General features: G+C 62.3%; 2 protein-coding genes across 2 annotated transcripts; one reads left to right on the top strand and one right to left on the bottom strand.

Annotated features, from left to right (window-relative positions):
* The first annotated feature begins 1,806 nt into the window (after positions 1-1,806).
* Positions 1,807-6,798, top strand: TMEM235 (transmembrane protein 235). The gene is given in 7 exon segments (XM_025859558.1): positions 1,807-1,944; positions 1,947-1,965; positions 3,493-3,534; positions 3,537-3,569; positions 3,741-3,878; positions 5,666-5,896; positions 6,671-6,798. Coding segments are annotated over 7 exon segments (729 nt in total).
* A 1,208-nt stretch (positions 6,799-8,006) lies between these two features.
* Positions 8,007-14,043, bottom strand: LOC112814426 (uncharacterized). Its single transcript, XM_025859983.2, has 7 exons — positions 13,619-14,043; positions 12,036-12,119; positions 11,216-11,304; positions 10,574-10,759; positions 9,766-9,903; positions 9,347-9,539; positions 8,007-8,807 (listed from the first exon to the last, which is right to left on the bottom strand). The coding sequence occupies exons 1-7, from the start codon at positions 13,818-13,820 to the stop codon at positions 8,524-8,526; spliced, it is 1,176 nt and encodes a 391-aa protein (XP_025715768.1). The 5' UTR covers positions 13,821-14,043; the 3' UTR covers positions 8,007-8,523.
* Positions 14,044-17,035: the final 2,992 nt, after the last annotated feature.

The following is a 17,035-nucleotide window of genomic DNA, read 5'->3' as shown; positions in this document are numbered from 1 at the left end:
GCCCCCCAGGCGCCCCAGCAGAATCCTCTTTATGGGGCTGCAAAGAAGACCCTTTCAGACAAGCTCGGGCTGAGAGGCAGGGGTCACTGGGAAGAAGCATATGGAGCGTGCAGCCCAGGGGGGCTCCGCTGGCTCTCCCAGTCTCAGACCTGAAACACACAAGGCGGCTTTGACCCACCTAAAGCAGTATTGGTCCTTGTCACATTGTGGGTAAGTGCTGGGGTCACTATTCACCTTCCCCCCCCTGTTCTCCAGCAGGGGGCCTGCACTGCCACCACGCTCCCCTCTTCCCTAGCCCCCCTCCCCTCCTGCTTTTGTAGATGGCTGCCTCGCCTTCATCACCTCCCTCACCTCCTTTGCCCTGTATGCTTGCTGGATTCTTTCACCTGCCCAAGAGAGAAGGACCCCTGGCTGCCACCCAGCTGGCGGAGCAGGGGCTGGGGCACCCCCACTGCCACAGCAGGGAAGCCCCCAGGCCTGCTCTGTGCTCCAGTCCAACCTTGGGCATGGTGCATGGGAAGATGCACGGCCTGCAGGAACCCAAAACAGTGCCATGGGCTCTGAGTGCCCCTTGAAGTATTGTTTCAGTAACCTTGCTGCGATGGTTTTTCCTGACCATATTCCTCAAACCGAGAAATGCCTGGTACAGAAAAAGGGGCTGGAACGAACAGAAATGAGAGCCCTGGGATGATTCCGGGTCATGAAGCTACTTCATCTGAGAATGGTCGCCTTCAGTGATGACGTGAATGTAAAGCCCCAGACCCTGTCTCTGCAGGCTCTGCCCAGACCCTGGGAGGGCAGTGACGGACTGTCCAGGGGCCCGAGAGGGGGCCCTCCCGTTGCCCACAGTTGCACCCCAGACAGCCCAGCCCCACTGTGACAGCCCCCACTACCATGCCTGTTACTGCCTCCCCCTGGGTTCGGGCCCTTTGAGGTCCCTCTGCAACCCACCCCACTAGCGCCTGGCCCATGTCCTAGAAGGTGCTTCCCGTGTGTTGGCTGAGTGAGTGATGGAGAGGCAGAGCCCAGCCTCGCCCTCTGTGGCATTTGTAATTTGAAGCTCACTGGAAGCAACAGCCCCCTTGCCAGCCTGCCTAGGCTCTTTGCCCAACCACCCCACTTCACTGGATCCCTTTGGTTAGTCCTGGAGACGGATTAAGACCAGGACCACAGGACCAGCCAGCAGCCAAGTGACCCAGCCAGGAGCGGCTGCCTCCCACCATGCAGGCTGCTGGCTTCCTGGCCAGCGAGGTCAGCTGCCTGCTGAGCCCCCTCCTGGGGCGACGCAGGCCCCACCCTTCCTCCTCCTTAGCCCGGCCATTTGGCGGCTGAGAAACCGGAGGTTTGGAGAGATTTAACACATTTGCCCAGGGACCCACTCCAGCGGCCAGCTCCTTGGGGACGCTGGGATTTGAACCCAGGTCTGTGGCGGGTGTACCTGCGGCTCTGAGACTTCCTTCTGTCCCCTGGGGCCGAGCTCTGCAATCGCTGTCGCCGAGAGGTGGGACCGATCTTCCTGCGAGCCTGGGGGGGGGGGGCGCGCGTATCGCGAGGCCCGCGCACAGGCAGAAAAGGGGGCGCCGCATCCAGAAGAGCCTCGGAGCGGATGCGCCACAGCTTGCGCCCCTGCCGCCTCCCCGCATCCCCTCAACTGTGACCCCTACTCCTCCGCGCCCCGTCCCTGGCCCAGCTCACCAAATCCCGGGCGCCTCCTCCCCGGACAGGCTCCCCCGCTCCCCGCTTCCCCTCTCCCCACACTCTTTCACTCCCTTGGCCCTCTCCACTCCCCAAATCCCCGGGTCCCGCATGGCCTGGCTGGGCGCGCTGCTCAGCTTTGCGCTGCTGGGGGCCGCAGTGGCCCGCGACCTCTGGTACGTCCTGGGGGTGGCGGACGCTGGCAACAGCACGGGGCGCGCCGCGCGGCTGTCCTCGCACTCGGGGCGCGACTCTGGCGCGTCTGCGAAGGTAGGGCAGCGGCGGGCCGGGGCGCCCCCTCGTGCCCCCACTCCCCATCCCGGACCCTGTCCTCTCCCAAAACTGGGCAGTGACAGTAGGGCTACCCGTCCGGGCTCAGAAATGAAAGGGTTGGGGGGAGGCATTGCGTGGCCCCATAAGGACCCAAGAGCCTGGGGAGCAGGAGCCCCAGGCAGTCCCTTGTCCTCCCTGGGGGGGGCGGGGGTGTCTTATGTTAGGAGTTGCGGGCACATGACTTGGTAGATGACAAGTCAACCCCAGGCTCTCAGTGGGCTCTGCCATGGGCTGCTGCCTGACCTAGGACCTCGTCCCTCCTTCGCCTCCAAGTCTTCGTCAGATGGGGAGAAAGCGATACTTCTCAGGGTGCAAACGGGTGGGGGATGGTTGGAGGAATGAGGGGGGAAAGCAGGGGCAGGGCCCGCCACCCAGGGCACTGGGCTGCTGTTCTTCCTCAAGCAGGGGTGTGGGCGCTGAGGTGGGAGCGGGTGTGGGGCGCTGGGGGCCTCCGGGAAGGCCCCGGGTCCACATCCAAGTGACCACGAGTTGTTTCTCAATTGCTGTCCCCAGAGGTTCAGCCTGGCACAGCCAGGGCTCTGGGGTAAGACCCCTGTTTCTCTCCACTTCCCCCCCCCCCACCACCTGACGGCTTGGCGCGCACTTGGGCACCAAACAGGAGTGCTGCATGCCTTTCGGACCCGCAGAGAGAGGGGAAGGCGTTCCCTCCACAAGGCCTGTGTGACGGGGCAGCCAGCAGGCTGGGGGCCTCCCCTGCACAGGAACAGCACTGGGGGGCAGCAACGCCTGGGAGAGCGTGTGAACGCGTGCGTGCATGCATGTGAGCCTAGGGCAGTGTGAGTGTGAACGTGTGTGCATGAATCTGAATGTGTGAGCATGTGTCTAAGAGAGTATGTGTGTGTGCATGTGAGTGTATGTGTAGGTGACCATGAGTGTGCGTGTGCACATGCGTGCATGCGCATGCGTGACCATGCTTTCCTCCGTGGCAGCTGGGGAGGAAAGATGAGCTGTTGGTTCAGCCACTGAACAGACTGGGCCTAATGCTCCCAAGTCCTCCTGGCGTGTGCACGTGTGTGTCTGCAAATGCAAGTGGGTGTGCATGTGTGTGTGCAAGAGTCAGTCCACATTACGCGCACCTTTTCCTGTCCAGGCAAAGCCACACGTGAGCATGCTCAGGGCCCCAAGCCTATGGGAGTGCTGAGGGCAGCATCTCTCGAATGTTTGTGATTTTTAGACCGACATCCACGTAGGTATTATTTGTATGTTACAGAAACAAAACAGAAGATCTTAAACCCTCCAAACCCATTTGGAGCCACAACTCTGGGGTCCAGGAGAGAATCTGACGGGGCTCCTTGGCCACTGGTCAGCCCACTGGGTTCTGGCAGGGGTGAGAGCATGCTGTCCAGCGTGCCTGCAGGACCACCCATCTCAGAGAAACTCAGGGTGGGTGGTGACCCCACAGGTGTCCAGCCCACCAGGCTTTGTGTCCTTTCTGCTTCTTAGGGCAAAACAGCTGCATCCCCCTGATCGGCCCCTTTGCCAGTGAGACCTGGATGTCCCCACCTCCGTGCAGCACATCTGTGAGTCCTGCGGCTGAGTCATGCCCTGTCTGTCCTTAATCTCCAGGCAAAACTGTCCTGTGAAGGTGGACCTCCAGGCAGACAGGGCCCTGAAGTGCTCACTTGGAGCTGCTTGGGGGGTGGAGGCAGGTCCAGGTCCCTGCCTGGACGCTGAGCCCCCTCTCCTGGCAGCCCTGCACCGAGCTGTCATGGTGGTCCTGCCCCTGAGCCTCGTCCTTGTCGTGTGTGGCTGGATCTGTGACCTCTTCAGTTCCCTGGCACAGAGCGTCCTGCTGCTGTTTTTCACCGGCTGCTACTTCTTGCTGGGGGGTGAGTGTGGGTGCCCTGGAGGGCACGGGTCCTGGGAGTGAGGGGGTCTCCTCTCCTGCCCCCCTGTCCTCGGCTCCCATCTGGCCTGTGCTGAGCCTGGGCCCGCCCAGGGGATTCAGCCGCAGCAGGCGAAAGCCCCTCGGGTAGTACTGGGCCTTTTTAGGGACAGGGGCAGGGGTGCTGGCTGTGGGCTTCGAGCCAGGGAGGCTAAGCTTCTAGGCACGGGAGGCATGAGGCTCCCCAAGGCGATCCTGCACCTGCCCTCCTACACCTGCACGAGGGGCATGAGACCGGCCCCCTTCCTCCCCTGTTCTCCTGCCCTTCACTGGCCTGGTGGGATGGAACAAGAGAGGGCAGGCCCGGGCAGGAAGACAGGTGGAAAGGGGCCTCGCAGCCCTTGGCAGGGACCCCGGCCCAGGCCCAGAGTGTGACTGGTGGCAGTTCCTCAGCTGACATTCATCTAGACGCGGCTGGGCGCTGGCCAGGCACTTCCTCGGGGCTACAGCCATGGCCCCCCTGTGGTCCCAGCTTCCTGAGATGTCCAAGGATTCACCAAGGTCAGCAGGGAGCTTGTCCCAGGATCCCGTGCCCCCCGCTTTGGTGCCCCCTGTGCCCAAGGCCGGCTGTCACTGATGGTGGGCTGGGGCTCCTTGGGGTCAGTCATCAGAGGCCTGTGCTGTTGGGGGCGAGGCCTGAGCTGGGTCTGGCATCCGGGCCAGGTCTACTGTCAAGGCCATGGCACTTGAGGCCCAGACCACATGGGCCTACGGCTCCCTCTGGGGCAGCCCTGCCTCCTCCCCAGAGGGTGCTGGGCCCTGTGGGAGGCCTTGGTCAAGTGGGAACGGGCGGACCTGCCTGGTGCCGAGAGCCTGGGGGACCCGCAGCCTGGGCGTGCGCTGTAGAGAATGAGAGCGGGAGAAGTCACCATGTCAGCTGTGGCCTGGCCCCAGACACCGGCTGTGTGGCTCCAAATCCAATTAAGAGGAGCTTGGGAAGCCAGGGAGAGGAACAATGGGGTGGGATTGTGTCCAGGAAGCCTTGGCATTATGCTCTCAGAAACATGGCCCGGGCCAGTGGGTGGAGGGAGGGCCCGGAGGCAGCTACTCAGGGGCCCTCCTCTTCCAAGGGCCCTGGTTCAAGGAACACCCCACCTGCTCCGCGCGCCCAGGGTCCAGCCTGGCTGCTGTCCCCGCGGGGGCTGCTTCTTGGCAGTGGGTCAGCTGACATCACTGTCAGCACTCTGTGCAGCGCCAGGAGGAGAGTGTCAGCGTCGGGGACACTGATGGGAGCAGGCGGGGGGTCGCAGAGCTTGGGGGCAGGCAGGAGGCCTGCAGAAGCTGGAGGCTTAGGCTAGGGCCAGAGGAGCGGCAGGGGTAACCCAATGAAGTGGGGGGCACTGTGAGGAAGGGGGGCCTGGCCAGAGCTCCAGAGCCCCCCGACTGCCAATGGAGGTCACTGGCTCTGTGTGTGTGTGTGTGTGTGTGTGTGTGTGTGTGTGTGTGTGTGTGTGTGTGTCGGGGACACTGGGGGATACGGGAGGGTGCTGTGTATGCAGGGGCAGTTATGTGAGTGGGGACTGTTGCTGAGGGTGTAGGTGGCTCTGTTTATAAGGGGGGTTTTGTGGGGTGAGGTCTGGGGGTTTGGGAACTGAATCAGAGCCTCCATTTCCCCCAAAGGCCAGCGGGTAGGGGCTCCTGGTCTGCAGGACTGCCTCGGCCAGGACCTGGTTAGGCAGTTGCCCCCAGCAGGTAGACACAGCGAGTGGCCCCCCTGCCCCCCTCCCCCAGGTGCCCTGACCCTGGTGGGGGTCAGCATCTACATCCACTGCTCACACCTGGCCTTCGCCGAGACCGGCCGCCAGTGGCCCCAGCACATGCGGGACATCCGTGTCTGCTCCGGCTGGGCTCTAGCCCTGGCCTGGGGCTCCTGCGCCTCAGAGGCTCTCTGTGGCCTCCTCCTGCTCACAGCACGCCCGAACCCGCAGGCTGAGCCGGCAGCAGGGGGCCCCCCACTCTGTGGTCATCTGAGTCCCAGAGGAGCCCAGTTTCCCCTTTGCACCCACAGGCCTGGCTGGAGTTCTGGCTGGGAGGGGGCCCCTGCAGGGGCAGGGGTTGGGGGCAGAGCCAAGGATCCAGGCTCCTCTTGCTTGGCAAAGCTGGATGTTTGGGGAGCTCCTCTGCCTGGTTTATGCCCTTTAGGGACTAATTGGTTTGGCTTTCTCTTGGGAATGAGAAAAGGGAGTCCCAGGAAGAGTTAACAAGTGGCCCAAGGGGATGTTAGTGGGGTCGGGGTGGGGTGCTGCAGACTCCTGGTGCTCAGCGGGTCCCCTTGCTTCTCGAGGGCATAGCCTGCCCTCGCCCTCTCCCATCAGCCCTGGTGTGCCATGCTGCCCTCGCTCCTAGGGCCCTGGGTCAGGTGGAGGAGCTACCCTCTCTCCTGGGGAGGAGGGAGTTTGAGAGAGAAGTATCTGGTATCTGTTAAACACCCACGGAGTTAGGCTCCGAGCTGAGTATCACCTGCTCATCTGCTTGTCCAGTCCTCCAGTCTCCCTTCACATTAGTTACCAGTCACCCATTTTACAGAAGGGGAGTCTGAGGCCCAGACCATCCCAGAGCACATGGCAGAGCCAGATGCCCTGACATCTGGTGGGACTCCCAGGCCTCTGTTCGGTCCACTGGCTCAAGGGCAGATGTTGCAGGGGAGGATACTGAGGAGGGGGCCCGGGAGTCCCCTGGGGTTTGCAAGGGCAGCCGAGTGGGCTGGATGCACCTCGGCCCCCTCCCTGTTCTCAGGCCTCAGTCCTTGTCCTGGTGCATCTGCTGCTTCTGCTGGGCTGGTGCTCCAGGACGCCGATCCTCCCATCTGCAGCCCCCTGGGGAATGTCTGTGATTCCAGGGGCCTGGTGGGTGCCCTGAACTAGCAGGTGCGGAAGTCCTAGTAGGGGTGAGGGTGGGGGAGCCGTGCCACAGTGGCAAGGTGAAGGGGCTTCTTAGCCAGGAGGGGCCGGGGCTGCCCAGAGAGGCAGAGGCCAGGGCCTGGAGCTTGGGCCGCAGGCTTACTAAACGGCGTGGGTGGGGCTCAGCTCGCAGACCAGGGCGCAGGCGCCCTGTGGCTAGGCACCCGGGTCATCCATCGTGAAGCTCGCTCATTTTCCTGTAGGTAGAGAAGTCGAGGTGGCAGAGAAGGATCCCCGGGGGCTGTGCAGCACCCGAAGCCCCAGACAGCCCCATCTGGGGTGCAGGAGTCTGGGATGTGTGCGGAGAGTGGATGGCGTCCCCTCTGGCCTTGGTCTACTCTCTCCCAGCCCCCCTTTACCACTCCAAAGGTTACAGGAAGCTCCTTGGGGCCCTGGGGGCTGGCATCATTTGGGGGTCCCACTGAGGGCTTCCCTCCGTACTTATGTTTTAGTGTTTACCGTTCAATGCCAATGCCAAGGTCAGCAGGAAGCTTGTCCCAGGATCCCGTGCCCCCCACTTTGGTGCCCCCTGTGCCCAAGGCCGGCTGTCACTGATGGTGGGCTGGGGCTGCTTGGGGTCAGTCATCAGAGGCCTGTGCTGTCGGGGGCGAGGCCTGAGCTGGGTCTGGCATCCGGGCCAATCAAATGCCAATTTGTCCTTAAATAAATCAGTTTATGCTCCGTGCGGATAAGCCTTGTTTTTCTCTCTTAAAATTTTTTCAGAACTGATAAAACAGAATTATAAGCAGTATGTGGGCAGTAACACTGTTACCAGCTGTGTATGTGCGTGTGTGTGTCTGTCCGTCCATCCAGAGACGCCTGCGTGTCTGTCTGTCCATCCAGAGACGTCTGTTTCTGTTCGTCCATCCAGAGACGCCTGTGTGTCTGACTGTCCATCCAGAGACGTCTTCTGCAGACACGAGCTCCTTCTCTGTGGGTCTGCAGAGGTGGAAGAGGACCCCCCCCCCCCGCCTCCACGTTGGAAGGGGCAGCTTGGCAGGCAGGTCCTCTCAGTTTGTGAGGCTCTAACTGGACTTCTCCTGCGGTTCACTGGGGAGCGGGGAGCACAGGGGTTTGGTCGGGGCCTCCCTGTCTGCCGCTGGGCCTACATGACCCCAGGAACTGCTAAAAACGAGATCCAATCCCAAATCATCTACAATAAAGACATACTCTTTTGTAAGCAGGAAAATTTATTTTTGAAAAAGGAAAAGATATGTAGATGACCACAGGATAAAGCCCAGCCCCCAACACAGCAGCTAGGGCTCCCTGCCATCCAGCCCTCCTGTCCCTTCCTAATCTCTGTCGCCCTTGCTCCAGTGTCCCCCAGCCCGAGCACGGGACACGCTCATCAGCTGCGGGACTCCGAGCAAATGGCTCGGGGCAGGTTCCTTTTCTGTGAGCTGGGAGCAGAAGCCCTGCCCTGGCTGCTTCCTGGGCTTTGGTGAGGGGCTGGGATGGGGTCCCCCCTGTCTGCCCTCGTGGCACCCTGTCCGGGACACGGGAGGCACCGAGGGCTTGCTGAATGAACGCAGGTGGAAGGCTTCACCCTGAGCGTGGGAAGTCGGGGGTCCGAGGAGACTCGGGGGTACCGGGGTGTTGTTTCGTTGCCTCTCCTCCACCTGCTCCCTCAGGACACCTCCACTCCCCACCCGGATCCCAGCCGGGGCACAGGGTCCGGTCACCCCGTCCTCAGGGCCCCAGCTGCCTCAGCACGAACCCCCACTTCTTCAGCACCAGCTCGGTGTCCTGTGCGGAGATGTCGCGGTGCCACACGGCGCGCACCGACCGCTCGGTCCAGGGGAACAGCAGCACATGCACCGCGCGGCCGGTCTGGGCCACCTCGTCCGCGCTCACGGCCTGCAGACGCCGGCAGAGCTCCTCGGGCGGTGGCCCGTGCACCCTCACCATCACCATGTTCGTCTCCACGGCGGCGAGGTCCACGGAGCAGATGGGGGACGCCAGCTCCTGGAGCCCTGGGCCCGGGGCCTGTGGTGAGTGAAGCCCGACCCCAGGACCCCACCCCAGTCTCCAGCATCTGGCCCTGTTGTCCCAGGACAGGCAGAGGGCAGCCCAACTGTAGTGGGGAAAAGAGGGACCCTTGGAGTCCCACACACTTGGCTCTGCTACTTTTCAGCTGTGTAACCTGGGACAAATCAGTTAACCTCTGGGCCTCGGTACCCTCATCTGTAAAGTGGGGACATGATGGGATTGTTTCGAGGACTCAATTGACAGATGTAAAGACCCAGGTTAGAGGCTCCACTCGGCCAGATCCTGCAGGAAATAGGAATTCCTGACATCCATTGCATGCTTTTGGTCCAGACCCTCCACCAGTGAGGCCTGGTAAAGCATTCTAATTCCCTGGCTTCCACGCCTTGTGGCTCAGGCCTAACCTACATGTGCTAGAGTCAGAAGGACGTACGCCTGCTGGGGATTTCGGTCCTGCTACGGGGGAACCCCAGGCACTCTTCTGGGAGCAAAAGGAAGTGAGGGTGGGGGGCCACGGTCCAGGTACCTTTGGCGAATCTCTGAGCGTTCTTGTGGTCCGTCGGCAGCACCTCCTCGAAGTCCGCCAGTCCTACGAGGGCAGCGGCAGCCAGCACCCCGGCCTGGCGCATCCCCCCGCCCAGGGCTTTCCGGAGGCGCCAGGCTTCTTCGATGAAGTCCTTGGGCCCCCCGACCAAGGCCCCCACTGGTGCACCGAGGCCCTGGGAGGAAGAGAGGAGAGAGTCCTGCCTGCCAGCCCCCCAGGTGTGCATCTTTGCCTTTGTGGCCAGGGGAGGGGGATGTGAGGTGGACGGGGCCCCATCTGGGGAGGGGCTAAAAGGGCCCAGGGCCAGCCGCTGCCAGCATCGGAGCTCAGGAACACCAGCTGACTCCTATTGTGAGCACCCCACCGTCTTGTGTCTGGGAGGCAGCCAGTGGCTTCCCCACCTTGGAGAAACAGAGAGACACAGAGTCACAGTGCTCCACGATGCGGGCGGGGGGCATGTGCAGAGCTACTGCAGCGTTCATCAGCCGGGCCCCATCCAGGTGGACCCGGACCCCGTAGCTCTGCGCCAGGAGGCGCACCTGGGGGCAAAGAGCAAGCAGCAGTCAGAGGGGCTGGGCTTGGGGCCAGAGCGGAGGGAGGACGGGTCTCCAGGGGCCTCGAGGGGTCTAGAGTGAGCAGAGCTGGGCTGGTGTCCAGCTTGACCCCCTGGGACCAAAGCAGGCACTCTGCTGCCTGAGCCTGGGTGCCATCCTCTGTAAAGGGGGCTGATGCTAAGCGTTTTACCTCATGTGTACGGTGGGCTTGCTGCGGCCAAATGCTGATGTGGCGCGAGCCATAGATGCCGCATCCTATTTAAGCCACCCCATGGCTCCGTGAGGGAGATGCTCTCAGCCCTTCCCATGGGCAAGGAGTAGGTCTGCAGGGTCAGTTAGCAGCAAGTTCTCACACCAGGGAGCCGCACGATTCAGCCCTCACACCCTGCACAAGCTGGGGCTGCTCTGGGACTCGCTCCCTGGGGAGAAGGGGGGTTGTCTCTGTCCTTGGGGCCTAAACTGGGGCAGTAGGGCCCTCCGTATCTGCAGCCTAGGACCGACCACGCACGTCCTTCCCACCGCAGTTCCAGCTGCCGCGGGCACCCACGGTGTATATGAGGAGATACAGTCCCCGGAGATGGGCTGCAGAGGACAGGAAGCCAGGAGCTGGCTGGGGCCCGGTGGGGGGTGGGCAGAGAGGTGGGGTAGGGCCTACCTGGCGTAGGTAGTCAATGGGGAGGACCCGGCCCCCCGAGCTGCTGTGGGTGTTCTCCAGGCAAATGAGCTCACAGACCGGGTGGTAGGGGCTCCCGAGGCCCCGTGTGACCACCCTCTCCAGCTCAGCCAGGTCCAAGGTGCCATGGGGCAGGTCTGGGAGGGGGTGGGAGTGCACCCCAGCGATCTGCAGGTATTGGGGGAGGAGGGATGGAGCTCAGGTCCGGGGGCGCAGCGTCACCTCCTATCTCTGTCCCATCGGCTCCTCTCCAGCTCGGGGCCATCGAGCCTTCCCCTTGTGCTGCGGACGTCGGCGCGGACATCCCAGCAAGAAGGGGAGGAACCAAGGACTGTGTTCTCCCGAGATGCGGGCCCTTCCCCACCGAGCGCCGCGTGCTCCGAATGCCCACTAGGGGGCAGCAGAGCACCAAGCACAGCCGGTGTCTGATGGAGGGGTGCTGGGCCGCGGGTGCCCCCACGTGGTCAATCTGGGAATGGCTCCCTTTCCCGCTTCCTTAGAGACGCCACCACCCCGGCCATTTCTTCGCTCTGCAGGTCCCAACACGATGCCGGGGAAGCAGGTTCCCACCAGAAATGCTGAGCAGCCTGTGCTGGCCCCAGGTGAGGGGTGCCGGGTCCTTACCTGAGCCACCCCGCCCTGCTCGTAGACGTGGAGGTGGCACTCCTGCCCGAGGAGGAGCTGGGAGCCCCTGCGCTGGCAGTGACACATCACTGAGATAGATGGGGGAGGGCAGTGTTGGCTCTGAGTCCCATGGGGCCCATCTGCTCCCGCCCAGCTCCCGGCTGAGCCCGGAGGCTAGCTCTCAAGTGCCTATGCCAATGAGGAAACAGCACCCCTTCAAGACACCTTACCGCTCTGTGCCAGAAAACAGTCCCGTGAACTACAAAAGTCTAGGATAACCATCCTGTGAGGTGTTGCACCCTGTGCCCTGCAGCCCGCCTGCAGAGCATCTCCTGCTCGGGAAGCTGGCCACCATGCGGCCCCTGGGGGCCAAGCAGCTCAGGGCATGGGCATCAGTCAGGCCCAGTAGGAAACAGAGGGCACATGCACACTTGGAAGCCAGAGTATAATAAAGGGGCAATTTACAAAGGTGTGGCAGCGTGGAGGGAAGTCACAAGGGACAGAGCAAGACCCCCAGGCCATACAGGGCAAGAGGGAAGTGTGGTTACCAGAACCTGGAGACAGGGCAGTGTGGAGAGGGCTGCCCGCCTGGCCCAGGGAGACCATCTGGGGAGGGAGCTGGGGGAGGAGCACGGATACACTGACCTCACTCTCCTCCCCTCCCTCATCTCCTGCTAGGGGCCCTCCTGGCTCAGCCCAGCAGAAGTCCAGATGGCTCAGACCCCACTGATGTTGTCCCAGCCTTGCCCCCAGCACCGAGGAGAGAAATGCGGAGGGAGGAACTGGAGGGCAAATGGGAGTCACCCCACGCCGTGCTCACCAGAGATGAGGTTGGCCATGGTGTTGGTGGGCACAAACAAGGTCCGGTCTACCCCCAGCAGTTTGGCGGCCTTTTCCTGCAGCTCTGAGGAGGGAAGGGATGGGGGTGCAGGGAGACTCCATCAACAATGGCACTCTCCTTGTATTACTCATAACCATGGGCTCGAGTCCTGCTGAGGTGAGTGGCCAAGCCAGACAGACGCCCTGGTCCACTGGCTGCAGACTGTGGTCTTGGTGACCGCATATCTGGGTATAGAGGCCCCTCAGTCAACCCTTGGCACCCAGCCTCCTCCTGGGCCATGGCCCCCCCCCAACATTGAAACTCTGTGGTTTGAACCCCCCTGTCCCATCCAGACCTCACACCTGTCTCACTTCCTTTCCCATCAGCCCCTTGCAGGTGGGGCCCTGCGGTTTCTCTGCTGACTTCCTCTCCCAGAACAGAAGGGCAGGAGCTCTCAGAAGGGGAGACTCTGGGGGATTGGGGGGTGGGGCTTCAGGCTCCTGCTTTAAAGCCTGCTGTGGCTCCCCTCTGCCTGTGGTATCAAGTCCGAAGTCTTTTAGCATGACATTCAAGGCCAGTGGGATTTGCCCTCTGCCTTCATCTCCAGGGACAGGGGGTTCCCGGTACCCCACACTCCAGCCACATTCCCTATCCGTATCCTAAACACTTTTCTCAACACCCAGGTGACCCAGCTCCCTTCCCTGCCTGGGGGCCCCACTCTCCCTTTAAGAGGCTACTCTGCAAAGTCCCCCTTCCCTGTGAGTTCCATGCCTCCCCTCCCCCCCAGTTCCCAAGGCACTCTCTGGGGACACATGCCAGCCCCAGCACTTCCCCCACCCCATGGTATCTGTGTGTTTGGAAGTGGGCTCAGCATTTTTGAAGTTCCAGGCAGCAAGTGTCTGCAGAATGCATGATCACCAATCACCACCTGACCCCACACACAGGCCCTTGGAGCTCAAGTGGCAACCTGTGGCTTGTCCCTGGTACGGCAGAGGGTATACATCCTCACAACAGCAGTGATCCGCTATAGTGGCAACTCTCAACACTGTGTCTTGAAAATAATGCTCCCCAGGTTATTAGCGTCCACTCCTTGAGAGATGCAGCCTGTGGGAAATCCTCTTTTCTAGACTGGTTTTCCGTGTGTCTTCGTGTGGAAGGCAGTACGTGCAGGACGATGGCTATAGGTTTTAGAGAGAAGACCTGGGTTCAAATACTGCCTTGCCATTTGCTGGGTAGGAGACCTTGGGTGCCACACTCAGCATCCCAGAGCCCTCCTCTGCAAGAGGAGACCACGCCCATCTCATCAGGCAGCTCCACACCTGAATGCGCACACCAGTCCCCGGGGCGTCCTGTTAGCACGCAGTTCTGGCTCAGCAGGTGTAAGTGTGGGACCCGAGAATCTGCATTTCCAACAGACTGTCGGGTGATGGGCCAGCCTGAGCAGCAAGGCCGCAGGGCATGACGCCTAGCCTGCAGCCGAGCCGCCACCCCTGCGCCCCGGGCCCCTTCTCCCGCCAGCACCACGGACAGCGCTCTGGGGTCCCCGCGACGACCCCAGGCCGCGGCCTGCACACCGGGCTCACCGCGGACGGTGGGGTCCTCGCCGTAGTCGTCGTCCCCCACGACCGCCTCGGCCATGGCGCGCCTCATGGCCGGCCCGGGCTTGGTCACCGTGTCGCTGCGCAGGTCCACCACGTGCGCCGGGACCCCCGTCCTGTTCCCAGACCCCCGAGTCCAGAGGGCCCCGGGCCGCCGGGCCGCGGCCCGGGCCAGTCCACGGAGCATGGCGGGGGCGGTTCCCGACCCCCACCCCGACCCTTCCCAGCGAGGGCGACCGGGAGCGACGGGGTTGGCACGGCGGGGCTTCACGGACTTCGACCGCAGCGGCGGACCTGGGCCTGCGGGGGTGCCCGCGGCATGCTGGGAGTTGTAGTTCGGACTTCGTCCCGGCGGGCACCGCGCGAGCTCGGGCAGGAGGGCCCCGAGGCGTGCTGGGAGTTGTAGTTCGGGCTTCAGGGGGGCGGGCACGGAGCGATGGGGACATGTGGGAGAGCAAGAGTATTGCTCTCCGAAGAAGCAACCGGGGCCGGACGAACGTTATCGAGCGGACGCTCATGTGACTCCTGCCGTGTGCCAGGCTCTAGCTCGGGCGCCCTACAAATATTGGCTCAGTTAAGCCTCCCGGCAGCTCTAGGAGACGAGTACCAGTAGCATCCCCGTTTCACAGATGGGGAAACTGAGCCGCGCACAAGCTAATGCCTGCGGTCACTTGGCGAGGCAGTGGCCAGGCCGGCTGTCTCCAGGGTCCAGCTCTGAACCACTGTGTTACGTCGCCCCTAAAGAAGTAGCGTCCCGTCGTTGACTGTTTTTCCAGTACGGACCTGTTGAGTACCTCCTGGGTGCCGGGCGTTGCCAAGGTGCCAGGCAAGGGGGGACAGAGACGGCGCAACCGGTCTGGGCCTCCGACTTCATGGGTCATACGGGAGGCAGAATTCCAGCGGTGCACAGAGAGCCCCCTCGTCCGGACCCCTGCTCTGGAGAGGTGGTCTGCCTTCAGCTGAGGTGCAGTGCAGGGTTGAGGCGTGAAGGGCACCGACTGACTCAGGTCCTCACTTACCAGGCGTGTGGCCTTGGACGAGCCTTTTAACCTCTCTACATGCCTCAGTCTCCCTAACTCCAGAATGGGCTGTTTTGAGGATTCCATGACTTAGCGTGCTTAGTGCTGACCCTGGTGCCTGGCCAGAGTTTAAGTGCCACATATGAGTGTTCCCTTTCTTACTGTGGCTGCTATGACCATCCTTACTGGTCACAGCCCAGGGCCCTGGGGCTTGATGCCGCTGCCGCGGGGAGCACCGTGACTCAGCTCTTCTGCAGAGTGACCTTCCCTCACACAGGGAGGACAGGGCTCCCTCTGAGTGCCCAGCCCCACTCGGCTGCTCCCCTCCCTGGAATATGGCCACAGATGTCTGTCCCCCATGGGAGGAGGTTGGTCCCAGAGGGGCCCAAGTTCCCCAGAAGAGGTGCCCACAGCTCTGGTCAGGGCACCCCTCGTGAAAGAGGGCACTCACACCTTCATCAGAGGTCTGCCATGTGCCTGCTCCCAGCTGGGTCTGGGGATAAAGGACAGGAAGGGCAGGCTGCTCTCGGGGCTCCGGTCCTCAGGGTGGGGACAGACTGCTGCCCAAGAGAGGAGCCCTGGGAAGAGGGTGGATGTCAGAACTGGGAGATGCTGCCATGGGCCTGGCTGAGGCATCAGGGTAGGCTTCCTGGAGGAAGCAGGGATTGGGCTGAGCTCTGAAGACAGAGCAGGTCCCTAATCAGACAGAGGAGGAACATAAGGCAAAAGCTCTGGGTAGGAGGGAGCTGGAGCATTGCAAATCTCGAAAGAAGGCCAGCCTGGCAGAGGAGGGAGCAGGGCTGGAGATGGAGCTGTATCCAGGGTTAGGGCGCCTTCCCTGGAGCTCTCCACCTCTCCCCCCATGCCTAGTGCGGGCATCTTGAAAGAGGAAAAATCACAAGATCCCTGTAGGATCGGTGGCCCCAAGGAGTCCCATCTAGAGGAAAGGCTCATTGTGCCTTTCCCCACCCCAGTGCCCCTCTGGCCCTGACCCACAGTCTGCACTGAATTCCGGGCCCTCGGAAAACAAGCCCCTTATCTCTGAGTCTGGCTCCAGCCCTTCTGCTGGGAAGTGGGGGTGGGGAGCAGAGGGCCTGTATGGACAGGAAGGGAGGGGTTGGGGCAGCAGTGATGGCTCTCAGAACAAGGAGTAAGGGGGCAGACAGCGGGATCCCCAGGCACGTCCCAGTTATGGCCTTCTGTCTGCAGGCACTTCACAGTTTGCCAAGCCTACCCACCCACAGCCTCCCTGTTAACCGCCATAGCACCCTTGGAGGAGGAGGCCTGGGCAGGGGGCTTAGGGCCATTCCACCATCCCAGGCGGCCACCAAAGTGACACAGCTGGTGAGCAAACCAGCCTTTCTCCTCCCATAACAGAGCTGTCTCCCCAGAGAGCTGGCCTCTTCCTGGGGGAAGCTGAGGCCTCACAGAGGTTCCTTCTACCTACCAGGTGCTGCTTGTCACCTCCTACCTAGTCCTAGGGCACCTGGGCCTGTCCCCCTCGCCCTGGTGGTGGAGGGGGCAACAAAGGTGGGGGCCTTCCCGGAGCAACGAGACATCTTTCTTTTTTTTTTTCTTTTTTAAGATTTTTATTTATTTATTTGAGAGCAAGAGCGCGAGAGTGAGCGAGCGAGAGAGAACACAAGCGGGGGGCGGGGAGGGCAGAGGGAGAGGGAGAAGCAGACCCCCGCTGAGCAGGAAGCCCGACTGGGGACCCATCCCTGGGATCATGACACGAAGGCCGACGCTTCACCCACCCAGGTGCCCCGGGGGGCATGTCTCTGAGGCCTTGTTGGGTTGGGGGGGGGGCCTCTGACCAAGGTTCGGTCTCAGGGGGGTTGTTTAGGCTCTTGTGTATGTGTATCTGTGCGCACACATGTATGTACGTGTGTCCGTGTGCACATATGTGCAAGCACTGTTTGCATGTGCACATGCGACACCCGTGTGTGCATGTGTCTGTATGTGTGTACACGTGTGTAAGTGCGGGGGGGGGGATGCGGGGTGCCCACGCATGTGTGCGCATGTGTCTGTGTGCGTCCCTGGCTGCGTCTGATAATCTGAGTCATCCTGTTGGTGAGCTGGGAAGAGTTCGCAGCTCCCGGGCTGGGGAGGAGAAGCCAGAAGGCCCTGCTGCAGCCCCCTCCCCACTACCGCAGGTTACTGAGCAGACCCCATCCATCTGCTCAGAGGAGAGTCCAGCCCCTAAGCAGCTGCCATCCCTGGAGGTCGAAGGTCGTGGGATTGTCTCCGGCCTGCACGCAGGCCTGCCCCATCCCCCACATCAGCGGCCTCCTCCCCCAAGGCCGCAGCCCTGGGCTAGGCCACCTCCGGGTCTGCCCCGCCCTCTCCCCCAGCCAGGCTCTTTGTCACAGTCCCCTCCCTC

The sequence above is a fragment of the Callorhinus ursinus genome, unplaced genomic scaffold (genome assembly GCF_003265705.2).
Source record: "Callorhinus ursinus isolate GAN/ISIS: 27379988/994484 unplaced genomic scaffold, GSC_fseal_2.0 scaffold68, whole genome shotgun sequence".
NCBI lineage: Eukaryota > Metazoa > Chordata > Mammalia > Carnivora > Otariidae > Callorhinus > Callorhinus ursinus.
The sequence above is the reverse complement of the archived record's forward strand: the minus strand, read 5'-3'. Positions and strand labels throughout refer to the sequence as shown.

Excerpts from the sequence above, each read along its gene's own strand:
- LOC112814426 (XM_025859983.2), bottom strand. The coding sequence starts at position 13,820 with ATGCTCCGTGGACTGGCCCGGGCCGCGGCCCGGCGGCCCGGGGCCCTC. Across the intron at positions 11,305-12,035 it reads CATGGCCAACCTCATCTCTG|TGATGTGTCACTGCCAGCGC; the intron begins GTGAGCACGGCG and ends CATCTATCTCAG. Across the intron at positions 10,760-11,215 it reads AGCAGGGCGGGGTGGCTCAG|ATCGCTGGGGTGCACTCCCA; the intron begins GTAAGGACCCGG and ends CAATACCTGCAG.